The 19476-nt window shown below is 34.8% G+C and overlaps 1 protein-coding gene across 1 annotated transcript in view; it reads left to right on the top strand.

Annotated features, from left to right (window-relative positions):
• LOC306651553 (X-linked interleukin-1 receptor accessory protein-like 2) overlaps positions 1-19115 on the top strand; it is a gene marked incomplete at both ends in the record, with an annotated part of 265025 nt that extends 245910 nt beyond the window's left edge. The window contains 2 exons of the mRNA XM_079124229.1: positions 17273-17347; positions 19099-19115. Of these exons, the coding sequence (XP_078980355.1) occupies positions 17273-17347; positions 19099-19115 (92 nt within the window). The remainder of the gene's footprint in view (positions 1-17272; positions 17348-19098) is intronic.
• Positions 19116-19476: the final 361 nt, after the last annotated feature.

Genomic DNA, 19476 nt, shown 5'->3' with positions numbered 1-19476 from the left:
ATGTAAAGCTTTTTATTCAAGTCTAAAAATCCAATTGCAAAAGCATAATCTTGGGATTTTATTTAGCTAGGAGCATGAGCAGGTTGTCTAGGTTGCCAAAAAATGCTAATTCCATCTTAGTCCACGTCACTAAAAGGTAGGGTCAGAACAATAGAACTATTGGTTCCACTGCACTTTACATGACATCTTAAATTATGTGTTAAGTTTATTGTGCCATATTTAAGAGGCCTATTGACAGACTGTATTGTGCCCAAAAAAGGATGTCTAAGATGGAAAAGGATTTTGGAAAGCATGTCACTTACAATACAATGGACAATTGAAGGAACTGAGAGTGTTTAGCCTGGAGAGGGGAAGATTTTCAGGAGGGCAGAAGGTGAAAGAGATCGAGAAATTTGTCTGCAGATATTTTAGACCTTGGTATGTAGAAGGTATATGGAATTTATTCTGTGTTATCCCAGGAAATAGAAACAGGACTAACTGGTAAAATGTACAGATAGACAAATTTTGACTGAATGTAAAGGGGGAATTTTTAATAGTTATTTAAAAACTGAAATGATCTATCTTGCAGAATGATTGAATTATAGAAAGATTCTTAAGCCAAGGCTGAATGCTGGGGGCTCTGTAGAGGAAACTCATATACTAGGTTGAAGAAACAAATATAATTTTAAAATTCTGTAAGAAAAAATACTGTCAAAATGATGTAATTGATCAGGATATTGTTAAGCTTATATTTACCAAGTACTTGGTAACCAGATGAACTAAATTCCAGTTCAGTTGTTTTTACTAGTTATATATATTTGGGCACATAATATAATTTCTTGAAGCCTCAGATTTGTCTGTAAAATGGACATAATAATACTGTGTATATTTTACACAGTTGTTTGTAGCATTAAATAAAGTAATATCAATGTCCTTAGAATAATACTTTGCTTATTGCAAATGCTATATAAGTGGTATATATTTTTGTTATTCAGAAATATAGTTGATGATTCTTTTTCCTTTTCTTAAATGAAAAAGAGCCTTTCCTTACAGTTAGATCAACTTATACTAAACAAAAAACTGAGTGCTATGGTGGAAAAATATTTTAAAACACTGAAGAAGCAACTGAAATGATCATGTACATATTCTCCTCAGGCAACCTTAAGAATAGCAAAAGACAGCTATATCTCTGGGATGCCTTATTGTAAGTTGTGACTTTTGAGGATAAATTTCTATATTTGCAGGTCATATGCAGTTTCTTTTTTATACCTACTATCATGTTTATACATTGAAAATTTTTATTTTCTCCTCAGATTAACCTATAACCTCAAAGGGCAATCACCATCCCTGTTTTAAAGATGAGGATCTGAAGCAATAGAAAATTTAACTGAATTTCTCAAGGTCATGCTATAAATTATTAGTGGAGACTTGATTAGAACTCCTATCTCTTAAATTTTAGCTCAGAGCTCAGAGATACAACACATGGTTAATGTGATGCTTTTAGACTGCCCAATTTAAGTAAGACATTACATTAAACTGATTAAATGGCTTCCATTATTCTAATAATTTGCTTATTTGCTTTTTAGCTAGACTGATATTGGGCTCAAATTCTGACCATCTAGGTTAATTTCCTATTGGTTTTGCAGAAGCTAGGGGGCTCAATAAAAGCAGTGACTTATGCTGAGTGAATTATTTACGGAGATACTATTCAAGCACATCTGCCAAGTCATCCATTTCCTTTTGCATTGTTGTAGGTGTTTCATTAAACTTGTTGAGTAAACTTTGATTTCCTTACCAAGGCAGGAGCTTCCTGTGTAGGTTTTAAACATTGATCTGTATAGACAAGTATTGTGATGGCTGATATTATTGAAGAACTGAATTATCAAAGTGAGTGAGACATGTCTGGGTGATCCTGGTGCTCTTTATCTACTTGTTTTAGTCAGTTTTTTGCTGCTGTGACCAAAAGCCCTGACAAGAACAATTACAGAAGGAAAAGTTTACTGGGGACTCGGTTTCGGAGTTTCAGTGTGTGGGGGGTGGCAGAGAAAGGAAAATCAGGACATGGCCCTAGGAAGGAGAGATAGATAGATAGATAGATAGATAGATAGATAGATAGAAAGACAGAGATACTCAACCTACCAGGGACAAAATATATACCCCAAAGGCATATCCCAATGACCTACCTTCTTTAGCCATACAACACCTGCCTTCAGTTACCACTGAGTTAATACCTATAAAGGGACTAATTCACTGATTGGGTTAAGGCTTTCATAACCTAATAACTTCACCTCTAAACATTCTTGCATTGCCTCACACATGAGCTTTTGGGGGACTCCTGAAATCTAAACCATAACACTACTCTGCTCCCACTTCTCTTCAATACACCACTTTTGTCCTTTCAGCCTCCCTCTTCTTATCATAACTATTCTCAGTAATTCATTCACTATATGATAATTAATTGGATTCCTCCCTAAGGGGAAATACAGTCAATATACACTTTAATTGGCAAACATATAGTATTTGCTACCATTTATTGAGAACTAAACTCTGAACCAATAATCTGCTTAGCATATTAAAAGCATGATACTATTTGTTTTCCATAACAATTCTGTTTTAGTCAGCTTTTTGGCTGCTGTGATTAAAGATCTGAACAGAACAATTTTAGGGGAAGAAAAAATTTTTAAGGGCTCATAGTTTCCGAGGTCTCAGTCCATACACAGCCAGTTCCATTCCTCGGGACTCAAGGTGAGGCAGGATATCATCACAGAAGAATGTGGCAGAGGGAAGCAGAGAGAGTCCACTTACCAGATGTAAATATGTACCCCAAAGCCACATCTCATTACCCCCTCCTACAGCCACACCCCACCAACCTTCAGTTATCACTCAATCCCTTCAGGTGATTAACTCACTGATTTGTTTAAGTCTGTCATAACTCACTCATTTTTCTCTGAACCTGCTTTCATTGTCTCACAAATGAACACTTGGGGTTACCTCATGTCCAAAACAGAACATTCTGCCCCTGGCCCCCAAATACCCACACTCATCTGACAATGCAAAAAATACATGTAGTCCATTTCCAAGAGACCCCATAGTCTCAACAGTTACGAGGTTGCTCAAAGTTCAACTCCAAAGACTTCTCTGAGGCTCAAGGCAATCTCACATTGTGATCCCCTGTAAAATTAAAAGCAATTTACAAATATCCACTATATAAAGGTACAAAACTAGGGGCATAGAAAGAAGGGATGGGACCAAAGAAAGACTGAAATCCATGTATTTCTGTGTCTAGTATCGAGCACATGACATGCCTCTGTTGCCTTATTTGGTATAGCTCAAGTGACCTTTCTGTTGGCTTTTCTCTGTTCAACATATGCAGCTTTCCTAGGACTATATCCCACATTACTGGTATTTTTTAGTCTTAGGAGTCTCCACTGCTGCTTTGGCTTCCTCTTCATATCTCCATGCTTTGACCTTTTAAGGGCTCCCTGACTCAGACGCTCCTGTACTTTTCCTGGCCTCCCAGGCCTTCCTTTGCAATCTTGGCAGAAGCCTCCATGAACTCCTAACTCCAGGATCCTGCATTCCTGCAGAACCAGCACCGCATTTTTGATGTCAAGGTCTGCTGCCATCTGGAGTAGTAACCAAGACCCCAGGGAGCCTGCCTGCAGCAGCCTCTGAGTGTCTAGGTGGCTGAGCATGTTGAAAGAACTTCCTATGCTCCCAAGAGAATTTTCACTTTTACTCCCTTGAGTATGAGATGGGTATGGTCTTGCCAACCCTTGAAATGCCCGCATTTTTTTTTTAAATTTCAGGTTTAAATGGACATAATACCTTTATTTTATTTACTTGTTTTTATGTGGTGCTGAGGATGGAACCCAGTGTCTCACACGTGCCAGGCAAGTGCTCCACCTCTGAACAACAACCCCAGTCACCTCAATCTTTCTTATTGTATCTAGGCAAAGTCTTCAGGATTTTTTTTAGTGGAAGTTAGATCGTTAACAAATGCAACTTCTTTAGGCCCAGTTTTACTCCTGCTTTTCTTTTTTTTTTTGTGGTGCTGGGGATTAAACCCAGGGCCTTGTGCATGCAACTGAGTTATATCCCCAGCCCTTACTCCTGCTTTTAAAGTCCAAGTTTTTCAAATATTTTTGCTCTACTTTCTGCTTCTGAATATCAAAATAAACTTGACTAAATGCCTCCAGAATTACCAATGCCACTTCCTGAAGGCTATGCTGCATAGACATTTCTTCTGCCAGATTAAGAAGTCCATTACATTTAAAATCAGCCTCACAGAAAGTCTCAGGTCATGGATATAATGCAGACAACTTCTTAGCCAGAACATAACCGTAATGACCTCTAGTCCAAATTCCGATAGAGTTCTCCTTTTCTGAATCCTCTTGAGCCCTGTCTTCACTGTCCATGGTCCTACAGGCATTCTGGTCTTCTGAGCTCCCACCAGAATCAGTCATTAAGCTCTGCTTACAACCTAAAGTGTTTCCAGCTTGCACTACTAAGCATCTCAAAATTCTCCCCACCAAATCCAAAAAACTCAAAAAGTCTCTGAACCACATGGTCAGATTAGTCACAACAGCAACCGCACTTCTTGGTACCAATTTTTATTTTAGTTAGTTTTTTTTTGCTGCTGTGACTAAAGGACCCAACCAGAACAACTGTGAAGGAGGAAAAGTTTATTTAAGGGCTCACAGTTTCAGCAGTCTCAGTCCATAGGCAGCTGCCTCCATTCCTCGAAACTCAAAGTGAAGCAGGATATCATGGTGGAAGAGTATGGTGGAAGGGACCAGATCACATGATGATCAAGAAGCAGATAGAGAGACTCCATTCACCAGATACAAATATATACCCCAAAGCCACACCCTCAATATCCACCTCCTCCAGTCACACCCACTAGTCTTATACTCAATTAATCCCATCAGGTGATTAATCCACTGATTGGTTATGTTTCTTGTAACTCAATCATTTCTTCTCTGAACCTTCTTGCATTGTCTCATGCATGAGCATTTGGGAGATACCTCACATCCAAACCATAACAAATCCTAAAAAGTGGGTAATATTATCATCCATAGTTACACATTAAGGAAATTGAGTCCCAGAGGAGGTTAGGAATCATGAGCAAAATCTCACACAATTGGCAGCACCAGAATTCAAACTCAGGTGTTCTTAACCCAGAGCCTATGCTTTCAACTGCAACATTTTAGAGTTTTTTATGACTTAGATAGTGGGTGGCAGGTGTTTTTGAAAGTTGGGAGAGACTTTCCCTATAAAATCATAATATAGAAGCAACCATCTGCTCTGAATTAGGGTGAGATCAGCCTGATGCTGATGAATATCACAGATATTTCCAAGGTCTGTGTAGACATAAAACGCATGAATGAGGAGCTTTTGCTGTCCCATGAACTGAAATCCCCTTCTCAAGAACTAAGCAATTCCCTTTTCTTCTTCAATATGCTTGTAAGCTCTAGCTGTCAGGTTTATGCTAAAGTATTGGTGGGTCATCAGCCCATAGACAAAGATCTTAAATAAATGAGCTTTAGTTAGGCATGTAACTGGACTGTCTGGTTAAAAGCAGAATAGTAGACACTGAGTCACCTAATGCAGCAAAACCTACCTGCAGTACTTTCCATGGTTTATAACCCCAGGTAACTGCCCCAACACAAGAGTTTCTTGAAAAGTCTTTTGTTCTTTGGTAAATGATCTGAGCACTTCTTGACTAAAGAAACTTTCAGAGATAGGCATGTTTGCTGTAGAAACATCCAGTGGCACCAGACCAATTTGGTTGAAGACCAGAGCAGCGTTGAACACCTGAGTTTTCACGTGTACTGTAATGTTCTACAGAGAAAGTGTCAGTCCAGAACAGGGAATGGTGGAATGTGTGTGGGGCAGGGGGAGATGTGCAGACCCTTAGGTGAATTAGAGTATACTTGGAAACTGATTCATATCAATCTATATAGATAAGATTATAGTGGGAATGGCTTTCCTCTCAAACCATTAGCCTGCCTTATGGTATTTCAAATTTGGCTTATTTATAGCCTCACCCTCTCCTTCTGAGCACTGGACCCAATTTCTTGACAAAGCTATAAAAGGAGATGAATGATAATGACAACTCAGGAAATGCTTGTCCTATCAGAAAATATGGAGTCATTTTTCAAGTTCCATAATTAGAGGTCAAGTTTATAAAGTTGATTTAAAAAGGCAGGGCATTGCATCAGAATTAGAAAAAAATCCTGAGTTTTCATATCTTAGTTTCTGGAGACAACAATCCTTGCCTTCCTAGCCTCCTAGTTGAACTTAATGGGATAATAATTGAAAAGAGAGAGTACTTTGTGAATTCAGTTTATTTTTTCTCCTCTGATTCTTCTGGATCCAATAATTTCATCTTAAAATCACTTAGCTAATATTTTCTCCTTGGAACTGTGAGCAGTCATAATTGGCTTCATTTGAAAATCAATTTCAACATCATAGATCATCAAATTACATTTGATTAATTAAATTAGTGCTTATCAGTGTTACAAAGACAAAAGACAAAAGCTTGGAAACCACCTAGAGAACTGCCATCATGTGGGAAATTAATCAAGATTTCTACGGACCAGGTCCTGACTTCAGCGATGAAAATGGAAAGCAATGTTTTTATCAGATTTTCTAGTATGACTGAATTCATTTGAAATACTATTACATATTCATCCTAGAGAGATTCAGAGGGAAAGATCCTGACTCTAAGGTGAGATCAATGTAGGTTTGAATGACAGTTCTGCCAGTTTTGCTATCTGGGTAACCTTGGTCAAGTTACCAAACCTCTCTGAAACTTAATTTCCTCAATGATAAAACAAATTAGTAACTGTCTTCACCTCACAGCAGTTTTGTGAAGATTAAATGAGACTAGGGGACCACAGTACAGGAGTTAGTACATTGGGATTTAAATTCTGATACTGGCCTCTAGTCTCCAGAGGTGGGTCCTTGCTTGAATAATTTAAGTTTTCTGAATGAAGTATTTATATTATAATGACTCTCCTCTTAGGGGGACAGATTTCTTCCTGAGTCCTAAGTATCACATCATGTTTAATGTCCTCCAAAAAAGAATATTCTGAACTTCAATTTCCTCATCTTCAAAGCAAAACAGTATGTTAAAATTCATGGGTTTTGGATGACCATGCAGTTTCTTTGCTCTCCTGCAAATAAATGTGTTACTGCAATCATCAGAACAAATCTGGAAATAGCTAACATAGAGGAGTATAAAATGATAATACCCTGTGATTGACACCAATTGTGTTTTCCACTTCAGACCCCAAACTAAGTCTTTTTATATAGAATGACTCTCTAACAAGGAGGACAATTGTTTACTGATTTCTAAATATCACATCATGTTGAATGTCCACTAAAAGAATATTCTGTAAATTAGAATATTATCCTTGTCATGAAACATTTGATTCTAAAGAAATTGCTTATTTAATATCGATGGTTGTCTGTTGTCCTCTTTGGGGAATATTAGCACATTTAAACAGTTAAGTTTGCTTAAATAATATTTTGCTTTCCCTTACTGTTTTGTGTCATAAGACCTTATGTTGACAGGATATGAACATGTAATGTGTTTGGCAGTCATAAATAAGTATTAATACTAGCCAAATCTCAAATAATTACCTTGATGAGCTTTGGTTTGAAATACAAAAATTATTTCCACAAACTAATTCAGCTGAAATTAAATGAGTAAAGAAAAATTCGTTTTACAGAAATGCAACACATGTAATGTACATAGTTCCATATGACATTGACATATGGCAATATACTTTAGATATTCAAAATGTCATATTCCCCTCTTTAAATTCTATTTTTATAGGTTATTAAATTACCTCTTGTGGTGTGGTGCTAGGCAGACTGAGGCCTCCTTTCGAAGATGTCCTCAACCTTATCTGTCAGGAACATGTTGTAATCTATAGAAAAAGCAAATTAATGTTGCAAATGGAATTGTGGTTGCTGATCAGCTGATCTTAAAATAGGAAAGTATCCTGAATTCTACAGGTGGTCCCAGTATGTCTTAAGGTTTCTTAAAAGTGGGAAAGGGAGGCAGAATAAAAGGTTTGCTTAATGTAATGTGAGGACTCACCCTTCCATTGCTGGCTTTGAAGATGGAGAAGGCCAAACATTAAGAAATGTGTACAACTACTAGAGGTTGGAAAAGGAAAGGGAATTATCTCCTGAATCCTTCAGAATAGTACACAGACTTAAGTACACCTTGAATTTCAACCTAAAAAGAACCACACCAGATTTCTCTACTACAAACTCTAAGATAATAATAAATAAATAAATTTAATCTAATTTCCTAGGGAAGTTATTACAGTAGCAATAAAAAGTAAAATAATCAATTGTCACTTTATGTTATTTACTATATCCATTTGTATACATCCATTTGTCCTACAAACTAACCCTTTAGATATTCTATGTGTTCTTCAGATCTGTACTTCACATTGGACTATGCACACTATTTGGTAGAATACATTTCTATAATATCTGCAATAAGAATATAAACATGTATTAACTGAGTGAAAGAGTGAATTGAATTTTCATTCCACTCACCCATGAAATTGTGTAGACACAGCTACAACTATTTAATCAATTCAACTTCAACCTCATCAATTTTGTAATATAGTTCCTTTTCTCTTTTCTTTTGGTGACATTTGTATGGAAACATAGGATCTATTTTGAATTTTAATAAGAAATAATATAAGATCTCAAAGGTGTGATAGCTTAAGTTTGAATCCTGGACCCATAGTATATTTATAAGCAATACGACTTTGAGCTGATTATTTGATGTAAGCATCAATTTTCTCACCTGTCAAGTATAGATAATAATAGAATCTATGTTATACATTCTTGTGAGGATTTATTGAGAAAATTAATGTAAAAGCATCTGGCATGAAATGTATGCTTAAACCATTTTGTCCAATCATTCCAGATGTGAAATACCTATAAAAACTTAAATGGAGGACGTAATATACCACTTATGGTAACTCGGAAATAATATTTGAATATCTATTAGGTTCACAGAATTGAAAACTTGGGTCTTAATAGGTCAAGATTAACCATGGTACAGTGGGAAAATACTGGACTTTAACATAGAACTAATGTTCTAAAGACCATCAATGCTGCTTTATCTTCAGCAACTTCTTAAAAATATTGACCTACTTCCTACCCATGTGATGTTTTCATGATGTGAATTATTTATTCATTAGGAATCCTTGTAGCACTATAGGTAATTAAAACAATCCCATAGGAAAAAAGAAAATTATCTTAGACTTCCAAAAACTTTGGTTTTATTCTTTTGCTTTATCACTAATTTCCTATATGATATTGGATGCATCTGTTATTTTCTGCTTTGTATTTTCTTTTTCTGTCAAAATAGCTAGATGAATAAAATCAATAAGGGTTTATCTAGCCAAAACTATTCATCCTTGAGTATCTTACTCTTTTCTTAGGCATTGCTATCTAGGTCAATTTTCTAAAACACAACAGATCAGTATCACCAGAGTCAAATGATGATACTGACTCAAGGTAAAATTGACCTATATCCTACATTTAATCTCTCATTTATTTTAATGTTAACTGCATCTCTAACCTAACCTAACCCTAATACTATGTGGAAGCCAGTAGTATCTTATGTAATTTCTTTGATAGTAACTGCATATGCAATTTGTTTGACATCACCAACATAAGGATCCTGGGAATACTGTTTTAGAAAAAGGAAGCAAAATCTTACTTGAGAGAGAAAAGGTAAGAGTAGGAAAAAACTCACTGTGAAGAAAAAGGGGGGAAAACTATGATCATAACCTTTCTTTAAGCTTCCATTTTCCCCAAGGTTGTTTTCTTTTCAAGTTTGAAGAAGTTTCTTTATGCCTGGGCAGATTTGTGCTGGATAAACATTCTGCTCTCCAGAGAAGGGCCCTGTGTCAAATGGTATTGAGAAGAAATTACCCTGCCTTTGTGCAAGCTTTCCCACAGCTCAAGCATTGCTCAAAACTTAAATATTAGTGAAAATAAATATGGTATTCAGAGTAAAGGGCATCTCAGGGCAAGTTCACAGTATCCCTGACCATTCACCACCCTCAGGGCACATTCACTGAATTATAAGGCAGAACACAAGCTCTGAGACAGTTGCTAGGAGGCCCTGAGCTGTGCAGGGGCAGCAGTCAGGTACATAGCCCAATATTTCCCCAGAAAAAGCATCTGTCTGTTAAGGATCACTTATTTATTTAAAGACAGTAACTGACTTTAAGTTCTAGGCTAAAAAGGCATATGATTGCAATTGCTTTATATGCTGGCAGGGATATTTTTACTGTAAGTAGAATGTGTGTTTTTAATTTAGTCTTATGTATGTGACCTCCTGTTTGACTCTTAGTGGGTTCTCAATAATTTTGTCTTCCAAATATGTGTATAAAGTACCTGAACCATTGTCATCAGTAACAGTTATTTAATAAAGGGAATTCTTATTAATGGGGGGTGTAGGAGATAAATATTAAAATATCTGAAGGTAAGCAATCAAGGGTTTGAAAAATAATCTCCAAATGATTCTGAGAATTACTGACAATTTTTCCCCTAATTCATCATGACCTTGCTATTATAACTGGGACACCTAGAGAATACATCATTTTCTAGAGAGAACTAATAAATGTTTGATGTGCCAGGCATGATAGTGCTCACCTATAATCCTGGCAGACCAGGAGGCTGAGGAGGGAGGATCTACAGTTTGTGGCCAGTCTCAGCAATTTAGTGAGACCATATGCAACTTAGGGTGACCCTGGCTCACAATAAAAAGAAAAAGGACTGGGTATATATCTCACTGGTTAAGCATCCCTGGGTACCATCCCTGATACAAAAAAAGAGTCCATGTCATTCTGTGTCCTGTTCCAAATATAAGAGAAAATATTAGAATTTAGTTAGAGAAAATAATTATATAAAAATAATTGCTACAGTAGGCAGTTGATGGAGGTAATAAAAAGCTAGAGTGAAAGCAAAGCTTGACTTTTAATAGGTATTTATTGGTGTATTTAAAATATGCTTGGGCTTTCTTTCCAAAAGAGTTACATAGCAAAGAGTTACATGCTGGTTGGAATCTAGGGAAAAAAATTGTATTTGTCTTCATGGACTTCTACTGAAGTACACTGTGTTTGTTGGCCAACATTAACATGAAGATAAAAGTTTAGGGATGGGCCCCGGGGTCCAATGTGTTCTTGCTGATTAATTCCCCAAAAAGAATAAAGTTTTTCATTCCACATTTAGATGCAAGCCTTCAAAAAGAGCTTATGGGAAGAATTACAGGTGTCTTAATAAGTAAATTGCAAAGACTTCTTTGCAACTGGTTTTGATGAATCAGTACAACTCTGGGTGCCTAAAAGCACACTGCAGGAGAAAATTCTCTGAAATAGGGAACACAGAATGAGAGAGGTTAGGGCATAGGAGACACTTTGTACTCAGGACTGGTCCTGTTTGGGGTTGTAGTATTGTAAGATTAAGGATGATATTTAACAATTATGATGATTATGTATTTTTCTTCAATAGTCACTTAAATTTAGGGGACTCAGCCTAGTAAACCTAGAATATGTATAAATATATGGGAATTTATATTAAGTGTCCAGTAAAATGTGTACTCCATAATTTAGAATTGGGAGATCTATGTAGTTAATTCAGAAAGAGATATTCCTTGTCTCAAGCAATTATTAGCTAATCCCATAAGAAATTGCAAAGTATTTTGAAGAATAATGATGCTTATGATATGTTCTGAACTTAGCAATTTCTGTATTCATTCTGCATTCAAAATATGAAATTTTCAAACTAATCAACTGCTTGAGTTAATATTGGCAAATCTCCCTTTATGATTACAGGAAACTTTAAGGATATTAACAGAATCCTTAGGTATCCCTAAATCTAAATTGCTTAGTTAGAACCCCCTTCTGTTTTCCCACATGGAGGCTATTTCCAAGTTTTCTTTCCAAGACCCTCAATTCCCTCAGAACTTCAGGAAATCTCTAATAACTGTGCATCTGAGCACTTTGAGGCAGTGCCACAAGGCTGCTATTATCCCTTTTCAGAGTTAGTCTGTGAGTCTAGATGATTTGGAAGAAGCAAGATTCCAGTAAACAGTTGTTGCCACCAATTGACAAATACCAGTGACTATTTTAGATTTTGCCAAATATTTGGCACAACAAAACCATTGTTTAAATTTAAAAAAAATCCTAGAATAGTAAATCTGTGTCAAGACCATCTATTTGCACGACTCCAAGAACTTCTATTTACATTATGTGCCCTAACAAATGTAATTCACATAGAAATTAGTGTGATGTACATTTAAAGTTCTGCAAAGAGGTGATATTTCCTGTTACTGTTGGCTTTCTAGTATTCATTTCTTTTCCCAACAGTAGTTTAAATTTCCTTTAGGGCAGTAGTTCTCAATCAGGAATGATTTTTTTTTTTCCCCTGGGATCATTGACCAATGGTTAGTTGTCAAAACATGGCAGTGGAATTACTGGCATTTACTTGGGCAGCATCTATAGATGCTGCCACGTATCCAACAATGCACAGGAAAGTCACCTATGACAAAGAATTATCTGGAAATGAGTGTTAATGATGCTGAGATTGAAAAAACTGGCTTTTATGGGATTCTTGTCCTCATGATATGCATGCAGTCTTGACTAAGGCCAGATCTCAAAATTTATCTATTCAGCCTGTTTTTTTCTGGGGTTTTGAGTCTTGATCAAAGTGATCCAAGAACAAAAAAGTTAAATTCAGTCATAAAGAAGAATGAAATCATGGCATTTGCAGGAAAATGGATGCAACTGGAGATCATCATGGTAAGTGAAATAAGCCAAACACTGAAAGACAAGTATCACATGTTTTCTCCCATATATAGAAATAATCAAAAAAAGAAACTACAAAAGAAAATGATGACCTGAAAGTAGAAGAGAGGGTTATATTAGGGAATGGAAAAGAGATAGACGGCAGGAGGAAGAAAAGGGAGGGAAACGGAGGGTAGTAAAGAGGGTTAATATGATCAAAGTGCAATGAAACCACAAATTTGTACAATGAATGTGAGTTAAGTTTTGTAATAAAAAGTAAATTAAAGAGTTCGTAGGGGAAAACATAAAAATAAAAATTCATCCTGGATAAATATTTTGTAATAAAATTTACAATTTCCATATAAAATCTTAAACCAGAATAAAAAGAAACCACATATAAAAAATCTAAAAACAAGTTCAATCAAATAATGGGATCAAGATGAGATCATTGTGTAATCTCTTATGACTATACATCTAAATACAGTCTGGTTTCTTTTCTGTTCCTCAATATAGTTCCCCAGATTTTCTGAATGTCCTTGTGATATTCTGCTAAGTTCTCCTTTTGTTTTAATTAGCAAATTTTATTTGCCCCTTGCAATCTAAGAATTCTACTGGAATAAATTGTTTTTAGAGTAAGAGTATAAAGGGAAATTAATTTGGAGTTTGTGTTTATTTGTTCCACAATGCCAGACACTATTTTAGTTCCTGATTTATGTGAGACATGGTCCTTGTCCTCCAGGAACTTAAAAATCTATTTGGGAAAACTAGACATACCTGTGCAAAATGAGGATGAATTTGTACTCAAAGTAGTGTATGCTATGAACCAAATGAGTGGGTCAAAGACTACTAAGTGTTTTAGGATTTCCAAAATAAAAAATATTAGTTTGGATTGTTATTAGGGAAGGTTTTTTAGAGAATGTATAGGTCTTGCAATGACAAAAGGAAAAAGGAGGTCTCAGAACATTGTGAACGTGCTGACATTAGACAGAAGTCAATTTAGACTCCTACTTTATGATTCAAAAGCTACTTGACTTTGAGTAAATTATTTGTAAAATATAATATAACATACCTTATAACCATGCCTAGCAACAGTAGATAATAAATGATAAATATGGTAGCTATTACTATTTGTTTCCACACTTGGGGGAAGAGTTTAAGCCAAGATTCTGAGTTGAAAATTAATACCACATGTTAATAAGGACAATGAGCAAAGTAACTTGGTTATAGCATTGATAAAATAAAAAGTGAGTGAAAAGGCAGGAATGTTTTAAAGATAATTTTGTGGTTGACTTTATGTTCCTAAGTGATAAGTTCAGATTTTATCCTCTAGAATACATAACAGACATTGGTAAATTTGAGCAGTGAAATATTGTAATGAAAATAGTCATTTTGAAATGTAATTTCAAGTTGTGTTTTGAATAGATTTTAGAGGTTATATTTCATTGTCCTTAACATACAAATTCCAAAATGAGTTTACTCACTGAAATTAAGAAATTTCTGGCCTTTCATACTCTTCCACTTGGTCTTTATAGCAAATCCAAATAAATAAATCAGTCAGCAACAAAAGGGAACAAAAAATTATAACAGTATACAAATCTTGGGTGATGTTATTTATTCAATCCAACAAATAATTCTACTGCTTTCATACACTAAATTCATGGAAACTGACAATTCATTTCAATCACATTGATTGATCTGGTTATACATATAGACACAAAGCACTGCCTGCAACAGAAAAGAAAAAGTTAAATTGGATATTCTCCTCAGGATTAATAGTGCTAAAAATATAAAATCTAGCTTTAGGAATAAGCCAGCAGTAACCATAGTAGCTTCACTAGCTATTTCTCCCCTGATTCTGCCCCCTTCACATACACCATATTTTAATCTAGATTGTTAACTTTCTTGTCAGTCATTTGTCCAATTAGCCTACGGGTTTTCACTCTTTAAGGGTAATTCTCCTGCTATTTGCTCTCTCTTCTCTCTCACTTTCACTCTCACTCTTACACCCTCACTCTCTCACTCTCTTTCTCACCCTTAAGAGCAGACATTTTGTCTGCTAATAAAGTTTCTTGTGGGAATTCCCGCATCCAGAGTGGTTTCTGGGTGCTTTCACTCCCCAGAGGAAAACACTATTCTCAATTACCCATGTTTTTATCCAGAAAACTCTCATGCTTACACACACAAAAAAAACTTATATATGCCAGCTATTTGGAATTTTGCTTTTTTATTGAATAGTATTTCTTATAGATATTTTCATAACCAATGGGCAGATATACCTAATTATTTTTAAAAGATGTATCTTAATATATCAACATATGAAATTACAGCAATTTTACATAACAATTCTCCTACTGGTGGATATTTAAGTTGTTTCAAATATTTTCTGTCACCAACATTAGTAAACAATAGCAACAAAATTGAGCATCTAATGTGACTGGATTTTGGAATTCAAATATTTAAATTTTATTCCTTATATTTCAAATAATATTTCAAGATCATATAATTAAGTTAATATATATGTATATGTATATATATGTATATATAAAATGATACCTAGATATTTTGTTTGTAGATCTTCTAAATTATGCCAAAATCAGTTTAATTAAAAAATGTCACTGAATTCTGTAACTATAATACATGTTGTACATATATCAAAGATTTGTTGAAACATGAGAAGAATTAATTCAACTACAATTTTCCCATTTCAACTAACTTAGATTACGGGAAGAAAAGGTAATATTATGTAAATATTCAAAATATTCCTGGTGCATTTGTTATCAACAACTATTTTGGGGAATCTCTCCAAGTTAGTATATTTCCTAAACTTACACATCCTTTGATCAACTCTTGTTTTTCTCTTTCTTTTCTAAATATCATCACAAATATGAGATGAACCTCTCTTATTTCCACAGGGAATTCCTAAGCTAGTCAATTAATAATGGTTTCATGATTATCTTTTATAACCCAATCCTATAATAAGCCTCCTGTGATTTAAAAAGCGGGATAATTTTTTTTTTTTTTTTTGGTAAGAGTGCAGTTGAATATTTCAAGCAGGACATAAATAGAAGAATGATTAAAAGAAATTCAGGCTATTAATAATAGTTTGATATAAGTTTTGTGTATGACAATAACACATATGAAATTGTATGCCAATTCTTCTCTTTTATTTCTTCCAGGTATCACTCAGATTTGATCCCTTCTTTTTTCATTTTCCCAGACTTCATCATGCTCTGACTCATAGCTACCCCATACCCAAAATGTGGTTACTCAATCCTCTTAGCTACTTTTATTCTCTAGCCCATCCCATATTTCAAACCAAATAACATTAGATAGATAACACTTCATTTAAGTCATTGTTTTGTCCCAAGAATCTGTAATGACACTGTAGCCTGACATATCAGATACAAATTCCTATGTATATTTACTGCAGTCCTCCAAAACTGATCCTCATCCTACCTATCTAATTTTATTCCCAATTCATGATGCACATACATCAGGAGCAACTGACTCTACCCAAGCCCAGCCCGTCCAACCCTTCTCATCAGACCATTCTCCTCTAAGCAAATTATGCTTGCTAAATTCTACCACTATCTGTTGGTTTATGTTGGTAAACTTTCCTGAATTTCTTTTTTCTTACTCTCTACTTTTCCAAAATCTTCTCCCTCCTTTATGGATCATAGGGATATCAATTTCCTTCATATCATGTTCCCCAATAATGATAACCAATATTGATCTCTCTATATTCCTTTACCACACATTGTGTGTGTGGTGTGTGTGTGTGTGTGTCTGTGTGTGTGTGTGTGTAGCCTTATAGCTCAAATGTTGCATATATCATGAGATTATATTCTGTGTTCTAGTCTCTCTTTATTTTCACATACTAGTCCAGTGTTCACAGATTGTAAATTGAAGGAAATGAGAAAGACTTTAATTCCTTCTCCCTTAGCACCTAGTACAGGACTTGGTGCACAAAATAAGTATTTTTAATCACTTACTAATGAAGTTACCAGTGCTTTATTATATTCTGTAGTTTGAGGTGGAGAATGGGAGATGATTTAGAGTCTTAGAAGTTTCAGGTCCTCAGAAATGTCCACTAGGGTTATATTTCATTGAATATATTTAGTGCTACAAAGCAGATATGAGGATTTAATGTTTCTCTGATTATATTCTTTAAATCTTTATTTATTTATAAAAGCTTTTCAAAAACAGCCAAAATAGTCCATTTTTATCTTGTTGGAAGATGTAGATGTTGAAATGGCCTATTTACAGTGAATCAATGGTCTTCTAAATGTGCTGGGAAATGGATTTTTTATGGATAAAGTAGCAACCCAAGTAGTAACACTAATAAATGTTTACACACCATCAAGTCTGAAAACATTAAATATCATACATGATAGAATCTTTCCTATCCTATAATTTATCTCAATTTTTCCATTACTTTCTTTCATTTTCTCTTCTAGCTTTACTCACAGACAAGCCTCCCAAGCCATTGTTCCCCATGGAGAATCAGCCAAGTGTTATAGATGTCCAGCTGGGTAAGTCTCCTTCTGGGAATAATAGATCCTAAACATGCTCTCTGTTAACAGATGGGGAAAATTGCATAAACCAGGAAAGGTTTATTGCCACTGTTATTACATGCAAATCAATTTGTGTTCTGCTCATTTATAACACTGGAGTAGGCAGTTTAAGGAAATGAGTTTGTACTGCATCAAGGAATGGTAATACTGATTTGTTACACTGGATATTAAATGTGCTGTACGACAGAACTTTTTAATTCTGTGATTGATAGATTCATACTGTCTTCCAGTGGTAATTGGTGGAGAAAATTTTTCATACATGTCAGCCAAAAATTCTTATTTGGAGAGAATTAACTCCAGGAGACCAAGCACTTTTTAATATAAAACACAGCCATTCAGTACTGCCTTTAAAATGATCTGATAATATTATTTCCAATGACATAATCCAGTATTACTTAAAAATATTTTAGGTTGGAATCCTGAATATTTATGATTCATATTATATTGGGGGGAAAAGTAATACGTTGATTTATGAGTGCTACTGTCTTTTTACAAACTCAATTAAGGAAATGAGATTTTTAAGCCACTTTTTGAGTGTGCTGTCAGTAGTCCTTGTGATTTTGAGTACTATAAGCTTGGGACTCAGAGGCCTGCTAGGATCTCTTTTAAACTGTGTCCTTTAATCTAACCTATATTCTTTAACATTCATGAGCTTTCATCTATTGTGGATTTCACCCAGTATTCTCAATTTCTTCAATTCTAAACAAAATAAACACAAGAAAACTGAGTACATAGGCTGAAAGTGTATTAGACTTACACTGGGTATATGATTTTTAAAAATTTGTGATCATATTGGTAACCACCAATTTTAAAGCCAAGTAGGATGAAGTGACTGCAATATTTAATTCACTTTGGAAATTTTGGGCTCAACTTTTGATCTTTTCAACACAATCATTAGAGGTTTATTTATATCTTGGAAACAGGAGAGAGAAAATTACATTCCAAAGTGTTTGCTCACTGTTTTAAAATGAAATGCAGCACAGTGATTTTTAAATATAGACTATCAATATGAGGGCCAATGTTAAATAGGTTAAAACTAAAAATGGAGAAAATAGTAAACATGTTGTTAAATGTAAACTGTGGAACTGGTGACTGCTTTGTAAATCATGTTGAAGTATTGACTACAGCTCTTTTCATATTCCCTGTCTTATTTTGGAAGCATTATATTTTGTTAGATTCAGATTGAGATATGCTTATACCCTTACCCCCAAATAATTTTTACTTATAATTCTTCATCTCAAACTGGGTACTCTGGGGATTGTTAGGGATTATATGAAGCCATTTAATGATCTTGGATCATTAGTTTACATGGAGATTCTAATGGAAAATTGTTTTTATTTGAAAATTTACCTATTAAGGAGTGAAAACAAAATTTACCTGAATATGTAAAAAGTCATAAGTACATTTCATGTTTGTGGCCTCAGTGGAGATATCTTGCCATTCTGTTTCACCATTATGCCCATTCAACAGAAAAATTTGAGAAGTACTTCTATAAATTAGTGAAAGGGACCTTTGTAATAGTGCAACACCTGTATGTGCTATTCATGGCACCTATTAAGGTGTATATTTTATAAAGGTTTATATGAACAAGTATTCCAACATAGGCATATATGTCAATATACCCCACTGACAGTGCCATCCTTAAAAATCACTAAAAATTTTGACTTACACATTACATTAGATGTAAAGCTGAACTTTTCCATTTTCAGTCGATAACATAATTTAGAGATAACTTTATTGACAGAAAGAAAACTTCCCATGTTTTTATTCAAGAAAGACTATGTCTCTGATATGTTTAAAAAACGATACTATTCAGAGAAAGAAAAACAAAATCAGACAATCAAGATCTTTGGGATTTCAAGGAGCACATGACTAGTTATTTATAAGTGAGTTTAACTTTTATGCAAATTTATCAACACCATATATTTACAAAGGAGAATCATTTTGTGAGTTGCTCGTATACCTCAATAGTAATGCCTCAATAGTAATTAAGTACCTCAATAGTAATTAAGAGCACTATAAATGTCAGAGAGATCTTTAGCCTCAATGGGAGATCTGAAGACAGAATGATGAGAGTTTATAAAACT

This window comes from Sciurus vulgaris (genome assembly GCF_902686455.1).
Source record: "Sciurus vulgaris genome assembly, chromosome: X".
Lineage (NCBI taxonomy): Eukaryota > Metazoa > Chordata > Mammalia > Rodentia > Sciuridae > Sciurus > Sciurus vulgaris.
The sequence above is the reverse complement of the archived record's forward strand: the minus strand, read 5'-3'. Positions and strand labels throughout refer to the sequence as shown.